Below are 17,408 nucleotides of genomic sequence, written 5' to 3'. Positions count from 1 at the left end.
GCTTCATCCTTGCAGCTAAGCCAGCATGCATCATCTGATGAGTGTGCTGCTAAACCGTCCATGCTTAACTGTTTCCACCTAACAAATACAATTATTCAACTAACAAAATATACCGTCTAATTTTCTTTCGCTGAGAATGGCAAGTGGAAAATGTTATGAAAATTACTTCAGATTGTATTTTTAGCTGACAATAGCTTCCTCAAGCTTATCAATTATATATTTTATAATTTGTCCTGTGGTTTTTGAAAAAAAATTAAATTTATTGTAGCAACATAAACCAAACACAATATCAGGATAGACACACCTTCTTCCCACCCTTTTCTTTTCTATTATAAAGAAGCTGGGTGGTGGTGGCGCAGGCCTTTAATCCCAGCACTTGGGAGGCAGAGGCAGGCGGATCTCTGTGAGTTCGAGACCAGCCTGGTCTACAAGAGCTAGTTCCAGGACAGGCTCCAAAACCACAGAGAAACCCTGTCTCGAAAAAACAAACAAACAAAAAAATAAAAAAAAAGATTATATTTGACTGACAACGTATGTCAGATATCATGTAAAATTTCAATTAGGTTGGCTAATGTTATATAACTTCTAAATAACTTCCATTGAAGTTCTTAGCCTCACTGAATTTTGGCATTTTACAAACACCGTATTATAAGAACAAAGATATTTACCCAAATAAGCAGATTTACTGTAGAAATAGCCAAATATGATAAATAGTGTGGGGATAAAAGAAATTAAATTGAAAACTTACACAGTGAGTCTCTGTCTCAAAAAATGATCCTGCCAGCAACAGGCAGGATTCCTGCTGGTCCCTGCCCGTGTGCATGCCTGGGACAGAGCTTAGGTCATGGTCATCTACTAAGATGATTCTGACCTCCAGTAGGAATGATCAGTGCTTTTAAGTGTCTTTAATTGCCACATTGGGCTTGGGGTGCTGCTGGCATCTAAAAGGCAGCAAGCAGGGATGCCATCAAACATCTGGAATGGTAAGGACAACCACAACAGTTTTATCTCATTCATAATGTCAAAAGTGCTGGGGCTAAGAAACCTTATCATAGAGACTCAGATAATTCTTTCCTTCTCACCCTTTAAGCCTTACATCGAAAGTGAAGGGCACTACTGTGTTTTACAATATGAATTTTTCTCCAAGACAGGGTTTCTCTGTAGCTTTGGAGCCTGTTCTGGAACTAGCTCTTGTAGCCCAGGCTGACCTCGAACTCACAGAGATCCGCCTGCCTCTGCCTCCAGAGTACTGGGATTAAAGGCATGCACCACAACTTCCAGGCTGAAATGTGATTTTGATAAACCGGGTTCTTTGGATCTAGTCACTGGCTTTACATACCAAAGAAATATAATTCTGATTCTCAAAGTCTTAAGAAAAGTTTGTGTTTACTGGCAACTACTTGAAAAGGGATGGAAGGAGTAACCAGAGCATTCAGGGTCCCAAAAGTGTGCTTTGTTCCCTTTCCCTCAAGGGCATCACTCTCTCTGGGAGTCTGTGGATCTTTGTTCCCCTGCCTCTGTCCAGCTTTGCCATTAGTTCATGCTGGGTCTTATGCACAGTAACTGATTTCTTGGCATTTTTCCTTGCTAATCATTTCATCAGAATACCAAAATCCCAGAGGATGAGACCAAAGAAGTATACCTGGAATCTTTTCATAGCAGAAAGAACACACACACACACACACACACACACACACACACACACACACACATACACACATACACACACACTACACATTGTGTTAATGAGTCTGTCACATAAGTAAACTATTTTAGTTAATCTTTGTTACATAACAAACCCTTCCATAGTTTTGTGGCTTAAAACATGGAGAGGCTGGGCATGGTGGCACAAGTCTTTAATGCCAGCACTCAGGAGGCCAATTAAGTGATTCTGAGTTTGAGACCAATGTTGTCTACATAGCAAGTTCTAAATCAGTAGGGTGGGGCTACAGTGAGTCCCTATCTCAAAAATAAACAAACAAATAAAAATTTAAAAAAACAGTCACTTCTGGTCACAGAGCATGCTTGTCTGGTTAGTTATAAGCAAATATGGATAGATTTTTAAAAGATACCTATCTAAGACAATGTGACAAGAAGGAGGTTAGGTGGTTGGGGAACCATCAGGGAGAAAGCTTTCTTCCCATGAGGACCATGCACTGAAGTTTGTTGGGGTACAGAGGAACGTGAGCATCAGATGGCTTGCTGGACTCCCTGGGTTCTCCTGGGGCTGAACTCATCTGCTGCGCTGGCTGAACTCTAGTATTCAAGCTGACTTGTTTGACGGTTGGCGATGACTGTGAGATGTGACATTTCAGGGCTCTGAAACAGACTGCTTTTCTGGTACAGTAATTCTCAGACCATGATCCTGGACACCAAGGTGGACTAGCTGCTGTCTTAAAACCTGGAATCAGAACATAAGGTCATTATTGCTGCATTGTTAATCCCATCAATACAATATGAGATCAACTTAAGGGAAGAAAAAAATTAGTTCTACCCTTTTTGGTGGGAGAAAGTACAAACTCATATTACAGAGGTGAATGCATATGGGAACTACAAGAGTTTGTGGTTTGAAATTTAAATTCAATTTCAAGTTTCCATTCTTTGTATTTTTCTACATGCAAAATACATGTCTCCAAGATGCCAAAAGTCTCATCTATCACCAATCCCATCATCAAGCTCTGAATCCTAGTTTATGCATTGTATCTGGTTCCGGTACAGATGAAGCTCCGTGTTAGCACCTTCCCTCCGTAGACCGGGACTCTAAACAGAGATTGTTTGCCCCCAGTAGTCTAACTACAATAATGGGACAGCCAAGAGGTTGCAATGGATGTTTATTTCTGTTCTAGACTGAACAAAATGGAGAGATGGTAGACATCAGATTCAAAGTCCTTTTGAACTTCACCGAGTGCATGTGGTCATTGTAACCTACTGGCAAGGATAGTCCTTCTGTTTCTGATTAGCAGTAGCTTATGGCTGCAGTTCATGGTTTCTTAACCTTTATCCTAGCGACACAGTGCCAGGAATCTGATGTCTACTGTTCATTGGATGAACTGTGCTATCTCTTTAGTGTAAGTTGATGTACTAAACATATATTTGGCCTTCATAATCATGTAGCAAGCATTATCTATTGAGTCACCTCTCAAGCCCACATTATGAGTTAAAATATGTGATTTTCTCTATGACAATTCTACCTTCCTCAGGTAAATGAGATGTCCAAGAGTATTATGTAAGTGTATCCATTAAAGATACTTTCAGGGCATAACAGCAATCTTAAAATGTAAATGCTGTGAATACTAACCCAAGGCAAGCCCCTTCTGAATTTAATATTCTTTTTATGGAGCTTGACAATTTCAACACAAAATACATCTGTTTGTTTACACACTTTCTTTTTTCAGTGCTCTTAATGTTAACTATGACAGTGATTAAAGATGGACCCACTTAGGACTTCACTATTTGACTTTTGTTAATATTACAGTTCTGATACAATTTATGATGTCTATCAAGCATTAAGGTCTTCATGTCTCAGAAATACATTCTTAAAGAATCTGTTCAACATGTTAGAGTTATAATAAATATGTAAACATGTATAAAATACATATGATTAGGATGAAATGGCAGTCTATACACTCCTTTATGGTCCCTGAAAGGCTGCTTGGAGTTCCTCTTCTCAATCTGACCATTCCGTTGCAATGCCATGTTGTCCCAAGTAGGAACAAAGCCTTTCTTTGAAAGTGTGTCCATGTTTTCTTTCTTTGGCAGTGGGAGCGACAGGATACTAGAGATGGAAGTCAGGGCATGCTGAGCGAGCATGAGTTACATCTCAAGCTCACTGATGCAATGGTCTTATTTGCGGTGTTGGGCTACACGAGGAAGAATCAGTCAGACTTAACTTAGAGGTGGAAAGGGATTGGGGCTTGGAGGAGAGATATATTGGTATAGGAGAAATAGGAAGTTCAAACAGAAATTATTTACAGATTTACTGTGGAAGTGTGGAGGGTCAACGACTCAGGGATGGTCTCCAACAATGGACTGAATAATGGGGAATCCCCTGTTTCTCTGAAAGGAATTAGGGTCCACGTATGGGGGAGAAAGAATATGCAGTTTTTGTTTTTCTCAGATTGGGTCATCACATTTAATATCAGAGTTTCCAGATCTATTCATTTTCATACAAATTGATTTTATTTTTCTTCATAGACAAGCAATGTTTCATTGTGTATATGTAAACATAGATTCTAGCCTATGGTGTGCATGTGTGTATATGTAAATGTACCTCCTAGCTTATAATGTGCAGATGTATATGTAAATGTGGCTCTTAGCATATAATGTGCATCTGTACATATGTGAATGTGGCTCCTAGCCTATAATGTGCATGTGTGTATATTTAAAAAGAAATCAAGAGAGGATAGTACAGGATGAGAGGGAAGACTACTAGGGATTAGGCAAGAGAGCACATGGGAAGGGAAAGAGAAAGTGTTGGTGCTGGGGAAGGATGGAGGCAGGGAGGTAGTATGGGACAGACAGAGTACGGAAGAAAAGCAACAGCAACACATCGTTCCAAAACATTCTAATGGTGTCTAGCACACTAAAAATTAGTTTAAAATATAAAAACACAAAAATACTATGATGAAGAGATAGTCGATGATGTTGAAAAAAAAGAAGGGGAATAAAGCTGACATGAAATGAACAGTTTGCTCTCTGTGGTTCTTGGGAGAAGGGTGCTGAATTCAGTTATGAGCTACAGATAAAGTTCACTGTGTTCAAAATATACAATACCGAGAAAAGGATGAAAAAGACACTAGATACGATGTGTGCATAGTAATAACACAAGGTTCTGAAGGACAGAAAACAGAATGACATCACTCAGATTACTTCTACTAAGCACATTTAAAGGGTGACGAGTGCACAAAGGAACCTTACTGGCTATGTCACAAGTTGATTCCTTGTCGATAGCAATATAGAAACAGCTTATACTTGTATTTTGGTTAAGTTTGAGCCTTGCTGCAGGATTGTATCTCTTCTGCAATTTAAATCACTTAAGTTATCACAAAGAGATTTAGTTGGCAAGTCTGGAAGTGAATTATTTCACTTTTACATTTAAAAATGAGAATTTTCTGAAAGAAAAATGTAAGTGAAGACAGCACTTTTGTTCCGTGTCCGCCAGACCTGAATAATCACATAGGAGCTATATTAATTACAACACGGTTTGTCCAATGGCTCAAGCATATTCCCATCCGTCTTACATCTGTCTTACAACCCATTTCTGTCATTTTATATTTTACCACGAGGCTCGTAGTTTGTTACTTCACTCTTGTATGTTGGGCATCTACATGGCATCTGCCTGACTCTGCCTTCTTTCTTCCTGCCCTCCGTTTAGTTTTCCTGACTAGCTCTATTCTGCCCTGTCATAGGCCAAAGCAGCTTCTTTATTAATCAATGGTAATAAAACATTCATAGCATATAGAGGGGAATCCCACATCATCTTCTCTTGTCTAATTAAAAAGGAAGATTTTAACTTTAACATAGCAAAATTACAAAACAGGTATTGAACAAGAATTACAGTTGCAATATTTCTTTGTGAGTCTAAAGTTTTATACCTAATTTGTCTTTTATCATAACTAAGGGAAAATATGACTGTCGTCAACTCCATCAAAGACCCAAGAAGGATATAACATTATCTAAGTAAACAGAAGTGCATTGTAAGCAACTTTGAAAACTCTAGAATTGACAAAGACATCTGGCTGCCCGGACAGTCACCCAAAGTTCTTCTGTACTGTTGGAGCATCCATCTTCAGCCCACAGGCCCGTGGTATCCTGCAGACTTTTCCATGAAGCAGGAAATTTGAAAGACAGTTCTGCCTATATTGGCAGTTTGTCAGTCACTTTCTTCTGTGTCCTGCAGAATGTCCAGCAGACTCTTTAATGAAGCAGGAACGCTGAAGGACTGTCTCACCTTTTTTTTGGCAAGTTCAGCAGTCATTTTTCTGTAGGTCCTGCATGTCCAGTTTATACAGCACACCATCAAGTATTCTAAGAAAGAACAGTTTCTTGCCCAAATGAGTAGCCTTTTTACATTGAAGGCAAATTCTATAATGAGTTTCTTCAGTTCCTATCAACCTCTCTGAAGTAACTGGTGCTAACAGAGGCAGATATGCCTTGCTGTTGAGAAAAGTCTAAGTTTTTAAAGCCCTTTAAATGCCATGTTCTATAGGTTCTTTTAAGTGTTGAAGGTTATCTATATAACTAAAATATATCTCTGCATATTTAGAAAACTAACATGACTATAAGTTTAATTATTACAGATGACTATCTATTAATCTGTATTTAATTATACATTATATTTTTAAATGAGCTGTACAAATACAATACTTTAAACAAAAACAGAAATATATGTGTGTGTATGTATTATATATATACATGTACATATATACAGTATAAAAATAAACTTTAAATTTGTAGCAGTAGACCAAGATCCATACCAATACAAGATATTCATCTCTATATCATATCCCCCTTACTTTTTTAAAAAAGAAATTGACAGAGACCATTAATCATTTATAACTAACCCTTTTAAAATGAAAATAAAACATTTATAAACAATCATCTTGGGAATTTGGGCATTGTTTTTCCAAACTGCTTTGTGCTGTTTGTTGAGAGAAATATTTTAAGGGTTTATGGAGACCTTTCAGGGAGTCTTGTTCCATCAAACCACATTATCCTGGAAGGAATCCACAAGTTTTCATCTTCTATAAAAACAACAGTGGAACCTTTTTTCCAAAGTAATATATCCTTAGACTTAAATTTTCAAGTCAAGATATCTTTAAAATGTATATGTTGGTTTAGCTTAGCAGCCCCCAGAATTAAATGTATCTTTGTAGTAAAAAACTCAAAGAAAATACAATGATATGCATAATCCAGACTCTGTATATTTTCTGTGTTTACATGGATTATTTGTTTTATATTATTTTTACTGTCTCTTTAAAGACTTTGTTTTATTTTTAAAACTGTTTATTTTTATAACTGTCTATATTCTTTTTTCTCTCTTTCCCAAGCCTACATACATTTTTTAAACACACGGTGTCTCATTTAGAGGTTTTTTTTTTTTTTTTTATTTCTGAATCTGTTCTATTGGGTACCTAAAACCCTTTCCTGGCTAAAAACATTTTTAAAATGATAAACAGTGTGGTCACAGCAGCCCTGGATACTGGCTCTGCCTGTCTCAGCCTTTTAATGTGGTAGAGGTATGTTTACCGTTAGCTCCAGGACTGCTGGGTGGGATCCATGCTCACCACCTCAACTCTGGGAAGCACCATGCAGCACATATACCTTTTTTTGTATGAATAAAAGCTAAATCTGCCATGTAACATTTTTTCGACCTGGAAATGTCTCTGTGAATAGCAGCAGGAATCCACCATGCTCTCCTGCCTGGGCACGCCTGCCAGACCTGATCCTGCTACCTGCCCAGGTGGGGAGTGCCGAGTTGTGGGGCCTGCTCTCAGCTATGTTCCTCCTAACCCTGAGTGAGTGAACAAGGACCTAGACCTGAAGGGGGTGCCCAGTCATGCAGTTAGCCCCAAACATTTGAGAACCATCATGTAAATGGAGATGGCACTTTTGTTCCCCAGCTGTCCAGACCCAAATAATCACATAGAAACTGTATTAATGACTGCACTGTTTGGCCAATGGTTCAAGCATTTTCCTAGCTAGCTCTTACATCTTAAATTAATCCATTTATATTATTTTATATTTTGCCATCAGGCTTATGGTTTATTATAACACATCTTGCTTCTTGGGCATCTACATGGTGTCTGCCTGGCTCCACCTTCTTTCTCCCTGCATTCAGTTTAGTTTTTCTGCCTAGTTATATTCTGCCCTGCCACAGGCCAAAGCAGCTTCTTTATTAACCAATGGCAATAAAACATATTCACAGCAGACTGAGGGGAATCCCACATCAACGAAAGTTTACAATGTGTTCTTCTTTTAGGAATGTGGTAGTAAAGTTAGAAATCCTTTACTTAGAACTATGCTGGCAGTGTGTGATACATGTTATTGTGGGCTTTGTATGTCTTTGGTGTCTCAATAAAGTCTTTCTTTGTATGCACAATTTAAAAGGATAATTTGGTATTTAGGTGTATATCAGGCTCATAAAAGAAAACCTATATTAAAAGAAAATCTTTTAGGTGAAGTCAAAATAAATTCCAGCGACTTAGCCTCCAATGGGATTGATGTAGCCCAGTATGGCAGCTCCAACAGGCATCCCTCGATTTATGAGATTCTACATAAACATATTGTGCTTATTCCTTTTCACATTTTAAAGCAATGGCATCATGGTTTGTAAAGTTCTATATGGCCCCAGTTGAATGAAAAATGTCACACTTGTTCTCAGTGTGTCTATAGTCAAAGATTTAGAATTGTAGTTTATAGATTATGAAAGTCTGAAATTTATCAAACTTGTATGTTAAGATTACATTGCTGCAATATATATTTATTTGTAGAGTCCAAAGGTTAAAGGTCAGATTGAAACCTACTCAACCATGATTTTACTCTTCACAGGTGATCACATTGGGTAAGATTAATAGTCTAGTTTCATGTTTTCCTTAAGTAGCTGTATGATGTCGCAGGATCTGACTTCTTTTCTGGAGTCTAAACAAGGCTCTGCCATTGAGTTACTTTGGTAAAATTACTTCACACTATGTGGTTCAATTTTCTTTTCTGTAAACTAAAAACTGTGATTATTTTTGGTTACTTGTTGGCTATAAGCTCTGAGTGAGTTGGGGGTGGGAAGATGACTTGGAACTCTTGCTGTACAAAAGAGAGAACTTGAGTTCTAATTCCAAGTGCCCATATAAAATCCAGGCAGGGACATCTGCCCCTGAAACCCAGAATTGGGAAATTGAGACAGTGGAATCCCAAGAGTTTGCTCTCAGCCAGTCTAGCCAAAATGGTGTGTTGGTGGAGGTTTCTGTCCTGCCTGGTCCCAAAATAAACGCACAGAAACTATATTATTTGCAATACTGTTTGGTCAATAGCTTAAGTGTATTTCAGACTAACTCTTATGTCCTAATCTAACCCATTTACATTAATCTATGCATCCCCACGAGGTTGTGACCTACTGGCAAAGTTTTGGCGGGCTCCAGCAGAGACACCTTTCCCTGTCTGTGGCTACATGGCTTCGCCCTGACTTACTCTCTCTCTATATCTCCCTGACTTATTCTCTCTATATATCTCTTTTAGCCTGGCTTTACTCTATTAAGCCATTGGCCGAAAGCAGTTTCTTTATTAGCCAATAGCAATAAAACATATTCACAGCATACATCACCGCCCTTATCAATGGTGAACTTCAGGTTCATTGAGTGACTTTGTCTCCGAAAACTGGATGGGAAATGGAAGGGGATGTGTGTGACATCATTCTCTGCCTTCTGAAGGTGCACACATGGGTATATACTCCCCTCATGCACATATAACACATAATACACCAAATACATTGCATATTTTAATGAGTGAATACATTAATTTATTATACATTATGAATGATAACCATATAGTTAATTAAAATAAATCATGTAAATACATATCAATGTCTGATGCATAGGAATTTTACCTACTGTAATAATGGTTATATAATGAACTTCAAAGTTAAAACAAAAACCAGTTTGAAAATACATTAACATATAATGGCATTCAGTAAACATGGTAGATAAATCCAAACTTCCTACAGGTTAAAAAGTTTTATGATTTATTTCTGAATTCATTTGTTTATTTCTTCCCTTATCATTGTGTTTGATGAAGTGTGAGTTCTAGTGTTCAGCCCGACATTCTGGGATGTTCTGAGATAAAGCCAAGGAAGGTCAGATGCAGAGCTAGAGTTCTGAGCCTCCACCCTCTAGGCAGAGGTGCTGAGATTGTGTCTGTCCTTCTGCATCCTGCATGGTGCCTTACAAAGCCGGCACTGGTGGGTGAATTGGGCATGGTGAGCTAAACCATGCCTTCTAGGTGCCTAAGCTGTTCCCTCTCTGGTAGTCACCCACAAACCTCTTAATTAATGCCTTCCTGACACTGGTCTGTTCTTCCTTTGTTAGTTTTTCATTGCATAACAAATCACCACCTGGAGGCGAACAACCAGGCACATTTATTGTCTCCAAGTTTTTGTGCACCAGGAGTCTGTGAGCGGTTCACCTGCATTGGCTCCAGCTCACCCAGGCTACAAGGTGTCATTCTCATTCATTCGGATGTCTTTCTAAGAAGGATCCACTTTAACGTTGCTTGCCTGTTAGCCCTATTCATTACAACAGTTTGTAAGCCTAGGGGCCCAGATTCTCGCTGGCTGTTTCCATTCCTAAAGGGTGAGCATCAGGTCCCTGCGATCACCCTATTCTACCGAGAGTTCATAGCATGGCTATGAGTCTTTGAAACTCCAGGAAAAATCCTCACTCCAGTCAGCAACTTTAAGTAATACCTCGGGGTTGATATGCTGCTGCTCTGTTATACTGTGTGAGCTGGATACAAGTCACAGGCTCTGCCTACACCAAAGTGTGAGCTGCAGAGAAGAGAGACATGCGTACTGTTCTGTCAGAATGCTTTGTGGGGTGACTCCACGCACCCCACCTTGCTTGCCCATCTCCATCGCTGTCTCCCCGGCTGACTTCATGTATTCACGTCCATCTGTCCCTTCTGTTTTCACCTAGCACTGACTGTATCCTCTAACAGAAGAAACTGGTGCTTAGTTTTTCTCAGTGAACTTTTATTTCTAACAGACTTGTTGAGGGTGATTCATTGGTAAGCTTTTAGTAAATGAAGCTAAACATAGGGCTAGCCTATCACAGACCTAAGGTATTCGCTAAAAGTTTTATGATAACGATTTAGTAATTATTTGAGAATTTCATACAATGTATTTTCATTACAGTCATCTCTTTCAAGTCTTCCCAGATTCAGTATCACCTCCCTAAGTCCAGTTTGTGCTGCTCAAGTAAGGAGGTGGGCCTGCCTAGGAGCAAGGTTAACCTACAGGGATTTGACCTTTACAGACAGAGGCCAACAGCTCTTCATCTAGGCCATGGGACATCATGGCCACTGCTTCTACTCCAAAACTGGAATTTTAACTGACTTGAGCTTTTCAATAACTTTTTAAGGATGGGTTTAGTTATTTATGTACGTAGAACTGTGCTGAACCTTCAAGTAACGATTAGTAAGTTGAGCTAGAAGATAAAAGAACTTAATAATCTCTTTTAAAGTTGCATAAGCAAGTATTTGATGAGGACCTTTGTAACATATTCGATTATCTAACCAAAGCTATTCTTTGCCTTCTAGATGAACAAGAGATTGTACAGAAGCGCACCTTCACAAAATGGATCAATTCCCACCTGGCTAAGGTAAAGAAAACCTTCCAGAGTTCATCTTATGGGAGCCAACAATAATATGTTGTTAATGAATCCCACAAAGAGCACATTGTAAAGGAAGGTTGCTATCACCACTCCTGACAGGGATGTTGGTGGTATTATGGGTTGGCTATCTGCTCCCTATGTGTGGAGTTTGATAACCACCTCTGGGAAGAAATGAGATGACAGCTGGTAAAAAGACACTCTTTGATGTAATTTTGATGAACCTTGAGAAAATAGTCCACTCAGTTGCTGCTTCTATGGAACGGTATGTGTCATGTACAGAGAGAGAATTTGTGCTGGATTTTTGTTTGGTTGTGTCGATTCCAATTAGTACTGAAAGGAGCAATGGATGTGTTGTCCTATGCAAGGAGTTTTATTTGAGCAGGTCCTGACAGTTTCCCTCAGGGGCTTTTGGTCTTTGGTGAGAATATATCCTAGGTAGCAGGACACTAGAAACACAGAGATCATCTGAGAGAATCTACATTAGGTTGTGAGGTGACCACATGTCCACAGGTGGTACTGTCTTTGAAAATAAAGGATGATATAAAATCACATTTGACCTTAGCATGCCACCACAAAATTATTCTCCTATGTTGTTGCTGATTGAGAAAAACAACAAAGCAAGAGACATCATTTTAAAAAATAGACTCAATTGAAAGACAGTTGTCTGAATTCTGTGGAGAGTGGCGCTCGGGAGACTTCTTCCTGGGACATTTCTACTGTGGTGTGAATCTCAAATATTGCTCAGAAGTCCAGTGATTCTGCAATGAATGCTACTGTCCCACAGTCTCAGGGATCAACCTGCCAGGATATTCACTTGTTTTGTTCACGAAGGCCTTACAGGCTCCTTACTGGCTTCTTCTGGTGTCCTCACATGAAAGCGAGAGAATGAGCTGTGTTTTCTCTTCCTGTAAGGACCGTCCATCACACCAGAGACCCACCTGTGACCCGGCCTGAGTCTAATTGCTAGGTCAAGGCTTTGTCTCTAAACACCATCACACCTGGGTAGAGGGTTTCAACATCAGGATTTAGAGGGTATCCAAACATCTTACCTACAATAGGCCCCCAAGTTTGGTCTGCTGTCTTTAGAATTAAAGCAAATGAAAACTCCTCTTACGTTCCTAATACACAGGGGAACTCAGCCGGAGGACAGCAGTCACATGCCTATCTCCATGTCATGGCTGACATTTCTCTATGTGGTAATCCCTACTACAGATAGCGTTGTGTATTGGGGCTGCTGAAGGTAATCTGACAACTAACCAATTTGGACAAAGCTAAGGAGCACTGCATTCCTTTGTCACGCGCCTCATATATATTTCCTGCAAGTTTCTGTTGACATCTATCAATGAAAGTAAGAATAAGAACCAATCCTCAAAATTGCTGTGTTTTATGTTTTTCTGATAATCTAAATGTTAGTTTTAACTTTCCATAATAGGTCATGCCATTTCATCTCTGTGAGCATTAAAGGAGAAAAATGTTGAAATAACCAGAAATAGATGAACTTATTTCTAGAATGCAGCATATAATGTCCAGGATTCCGACAGTCTAAGGGCTTAGGTACAATAACTATGGGATATTTTGTAGATTTAAACTGTAATGATAAACCCTAATTCCTGTGATAGTATCTTAGTAATTTAAAAAACTATAATTATTTAAAAATACTTTAGAGAATAACTTAAATGCCTTTTTAAAGGAATAAATCTATTTCTCCAAAATCACATCAGGAAATTGACTACATCCCAAATCATCTTTCATAACAGATCCTGGTAGGTATATGAAGAGGAATACAATGTTGAGATACAAAAATGTTGGTGTCTCTGTCCTCTCTGAGGTCGTCCAGTTTTGGGTTCATGAGGTCATATTCAGATATGCTCATAGAAGTTAATTTCAGGAGGTGTGTTATGTATGTGTGTGTCCTGTGTTTTATGTGTGTGTGTGCTGTGTTTTATGTGTTGTTTGTATCACACATGTGTGTGTGTGCATGCTCAGCTGGAGGCCAGGAGCAGACGTGAACCTCTTCAATCAGACTCTCTCTCTCTCTCTCTCTCTCTCTCTCTCTCTCTCTCTCTCTCTTGGATGCAGGGTTTATTTCTGAATCCAAGCTCACTGATTCAGACAGTTTGAAAGATCTGCATTTTATTTTATTTTTGGATGGCCTGTGAACTACTCCAGGGACCCTTCTCCCCCTGCCAGGTCTCTGTTTAAAGGCACACTCTACTGTGTCTGGCTTTTTCTACGCCTGCTAGGGATCAAGCTCAGGTCCTTGTGCTCAGGAAGCCAGCATTTTGCATGCTGAGTCCCTGTGCCCTAGGGTTTTTGATGGGAATATTTCATTTGTGTTTCTTGACTCCTCTCCTCAGTTGCAGGTCTATAAATGATTTGTAATTATATAATCAACTCTTTTACTGATGGCAGGCATTCCATTCTGCTGTGACAATATTTTTATAGATATTATGACAGCAGTCATGAAGAGATCGCATGTAGATAAGTGTACAATATGGCTCGTGGAAACACACTTTTATTAGCTCATCTATCTTAACGAAGTAGAGGAGAAATTTAAGAATTTTCTGTGTATAATTTTATGTCACTTTTAGTACATTGCTATAAAAATTTTAAATTTGTGTGCATAGTTATACTTTTCATATATTTGTTTTGGACTTCAAATCACAAGTGGTCAATATCATGCTATATAATCCTAGATAAACCAGCAGTAGAACTGACCACATTTCTTTCCAAGAAGAGACTTCTATTTAGATGAGAAAACTATAATTCTCTTTCTATTGATAAGAAACCTGAACCATTCTATTCTTTAATTCTGCTAATTAGAGGAAGCAGGAGTTTTCATAATCATTACCCTGACAGAGATGTCCAGGGAGAGTTGTTCAAGTCCAGTTCCAGGTTTGTGCCTAACTTAGCCTGAATCACGAAGTCTGATTTTACATTGTAGTAATACTGTGTGCTGAGCACACATGTCCTGACCATGAACCTCAGTTCCTTTATATTTTATCTTATTTAACCTCACAGCAACCAAGTGTGTTATTTGCATTCATTTATAGGCCAAGTCCTCAAAGCATAGAGTTAATTAATAAGCCTGGTAATTCAGCAAATGACAAAGCTGTGGTTTGAGCCCAGAACTCCTAAATGTGGGTGTTGTAGGCAAGGTTAGCTGCAGCAATGAAATACCACAGGCAACAAGGCTGGCATGACAGCTTCTACCTAGTTCTGAATCCCAAGAAGCCTAAGGTCAAGGTGCTGGGGGACTTTGTCTTCCTAGCTTACGGGCTGCTGCTCTTTCTGTCTTTGTTCGGCGGAGAATGAACTCTGGTGTCTCTCCTTCCTGTTCTAAGGATGCTCATCAGTCTTTTCCTTCATGATCTTATCTTAATTAATCAAGATAATTAAGATGTCTGTGAGTATTATGGTCTATTCCCCTTGTTCCCTCTTCATATAAAGATACTGGTCACACTGACTTAAGATCCATGATATGACTCCATTTCCACTTGATTAACTCCATAAAGACCCTATTTCCAAATACAGCAGCATTCTAAAGTAATGGGAACAGTAACGCTGTGCACTGTGGGAACAGTAATGCTATGCAGAAGACATCTATTAAGAGCACGTTTTGCTTTTATACCAAATTTGATTCAGGTATTACCTTAAAAGAATCAGTTAGGATTTCCAGGTTAAAGATCTAAAGACCTATGATAATTAAATTAAGTGACATGTTCACTTTAATGGCTCTTTTCATTTTCCCAAGAGTATATTACATGAAAACACTTTCTTAATTGAGTTTCACTACCATTCCTTTCCTTGCATACACTTTCGTGACCTATTCGTGAACTGATGCAAGAAGACCACGACAGAGCAAAGGCTTAAGTTAATGCCCTCACTTGTTTTCTTAAAGCTATAGTACCAAGGTGAGGTCATGAATATGTTAAGTAGCTTGCTTGTAATAGTTTTCGAGTGTATACACAAACCAACACATCACTTCAGACACTGTAAATAGATTCAATTTTTAGCTGTTGATTACACCTTAATAAATCTAGGGGAGCTGAATTGATAATTAGCTATTTCCAAATGTGCAATTAAATGCTTACAAAAGAAATTCATCTCAAAATGCATCACGTTCAGTAGCTTGGAAACTGTTAGATTATGGATAATGGGAGTTCAGAGCTCACAAGGTTTATGGAGATTAATAAATATTGTGATAAAGGCTGTCATAGTTTCCTCCTGCAAACTATATCATGTTCACACATTGACACATATTTTGGAATGCTATTTGACAGCTCAAGTGATGTTCTAGGTACTGAAAAGAAAAGCATGAACAAAACAGAGAAAGACTTTCTGACTTTCTGTCAACAGTGTAGGTAGATAAAGGTGACTGGATCCTGGGTAAGTTTTGTAAAAGAAGCCAGTACAATTGAGGATGGATCAGTTACTGGGTGTGAGCAACAGGGAGGTGTCCTGTACAGCCCAGGATGTGCTATGCAAAGGAAGTAAGTGAGGACATGTTCTGGCTCTGTGCCACATGGGAGAAAACATGTTATTGTACGAAAAAATTCATCACCAGCAGAGTGTCTCTGGTACACGTGAAGCTGGGCCAGCAGATGGGGCATGTTGCCTTTGAGGCCTTTATTTGTTGTTGAATTAAATAATCAGGGAAGTGGAAATGGCTTTGCTCTCCACTAGAGGAAATGAAATAGAATGGAAGTATCTCCCCGCCTCTGCCAAAGCATGGTGGAAAATAATAGCCAGAGCACATCCATGAAAGAGAAACAGATGCATGCAAAATCTCAGAATTACCTGGCTTGTGGAGCTGATGGGAATGTCTTTGATTGCCTAGATGGCGTGGCAAACTCTTCTAGCTGATAAATTAATTTTAGTTAGATGCCACCTGTGGGGGTCATTGTGGTCTTGATCAATGTGGTCCAAGTCTAGTCTGGTACTTTATAGATTTTTGGTGTAGTAGGCTCTTGACCAACCTTTCCAGAGGGGACTCACCCGGACATCTGCTGGTCCACCCCTCTTCCCTTTCTGTTCTTCTCTCTGTTCCTGTTGTTTTATGTGTTGTCCCCACTCTGAAGATAACCATCAGGGAATGAGGGCTCCCCGTATGGGCTCTAGGATGGAAAACTTATCCTCTAAACTCTCCGGTAGCCTGTATCCTTCTGTGAGCCATATGCAAGTCAGATGGAATAGTTTGTCTGTTTCTGGGAATGAGGGGCCATCTAACTGCACAGAGGGCTCAGGGATGCATAGAACAAGACTACGGCCATCCCTTTTCTCAACACCTCCCAACACTATGTGCAGAAGGCAGTACTGTGAATATACCAAGCCATGGTCATGTGCCATGCTTAGCAACCCTTAATTTTGTTTACAATATGTGTCTCACCTAAAGAAAGTGGCCATCTGTGGCCTGAAATTCTCTTAGAGATTTTCTAGTCTGGGTTTACTGGTCACTAAATATCTAACAATCACTAATATAATACTAGCCATAGGATATGAGCGCATTATCTTAAAGTGACATGCCAAAGCATTTTTGTGGTATAAAATACTTAGTCAACCTTTTGCCCATAGGGAACAAAATCCTCCGTAGATGGTCAAACACAATGATGGTAAGTGGGCACCTGGGTTGGTGCTGGAAAGTGACAGGAATGTTTTTTTTACTCTTCACATTGCAAAAGACTAAATCCTTAATGTTGCAAATCTACTTTATAGCTGTGAGACACGGAGTGGTTCATTCCCTGAAACACGGGCCTTAGACTACCACATGATGCAGCAATTCTGTAGCTGGGCTTGCACCTGAAGGCCTGACAGCAGAGTGGTCAAGACGTATCAATAACCCCAGTTCACGGCAGTCATCTGCAGCTGTGGCTAGCAGATTGAAACAGCACTGTATTCACTGACAGGGGAATGGATTTACAGAACATGTTGTGTACCACAACGGACTCTTACTCAGTGGAAGTAGAGGGACGAAACTTTTCTACCTGCTCCAACATGCAGGAACCTCGAGAACATTGTGCCAAGTGAAAT

General features: G+C 39.3%; 1 protein-coding gene across 3 annotated transcripts in view; it reads left to right on the top strand.

The window, feature by feature from the left end:
• The window catches only part of Syne1 (spectrin repeat containing nuclear envelope protein 1), a 461,524-nt gene that overhangs the window by 75,079 nt on the left and 369,037 nt on the right, over positions 1-17,408 (top strand). For all 3 annotated transcript variants that reach the window (XM_041680032.1, XM_041680030.1, XM_041680029.1), the window contains exon 3: positions 11,305-11,366. In XM_041680032.1, coding sequence (XP_041535966.1) covers positions 11,305-11,366 — 62 coding nt within the window. The remainder of the gene's footprint in view (positions 1-11,304; positions 11,367-17,408) is intronic.

Source organism: Microtus oregoni, unplaced genomic scaffold (genome assembly GCF_018167655.1).
Source record: "Microtus oregoni isolate MIOR12 unplaced genomic scaffold, Mior012 000033F_ref0000390, whole genome shotgun sequence".
In the NCBI taxonomy this organism is placed as follows: domain Eukaryota; kingdom Metazoa; phylum Chordata; class Mammalia; order Rodentia; family Cricetidae; genus Microtus; species Microtus oregoni.
The sequence above is the reverse complement of the archived record's forward strand: the minus strand, read 5'-3'. Positions and strand labels throughout refer to the sequence as shown.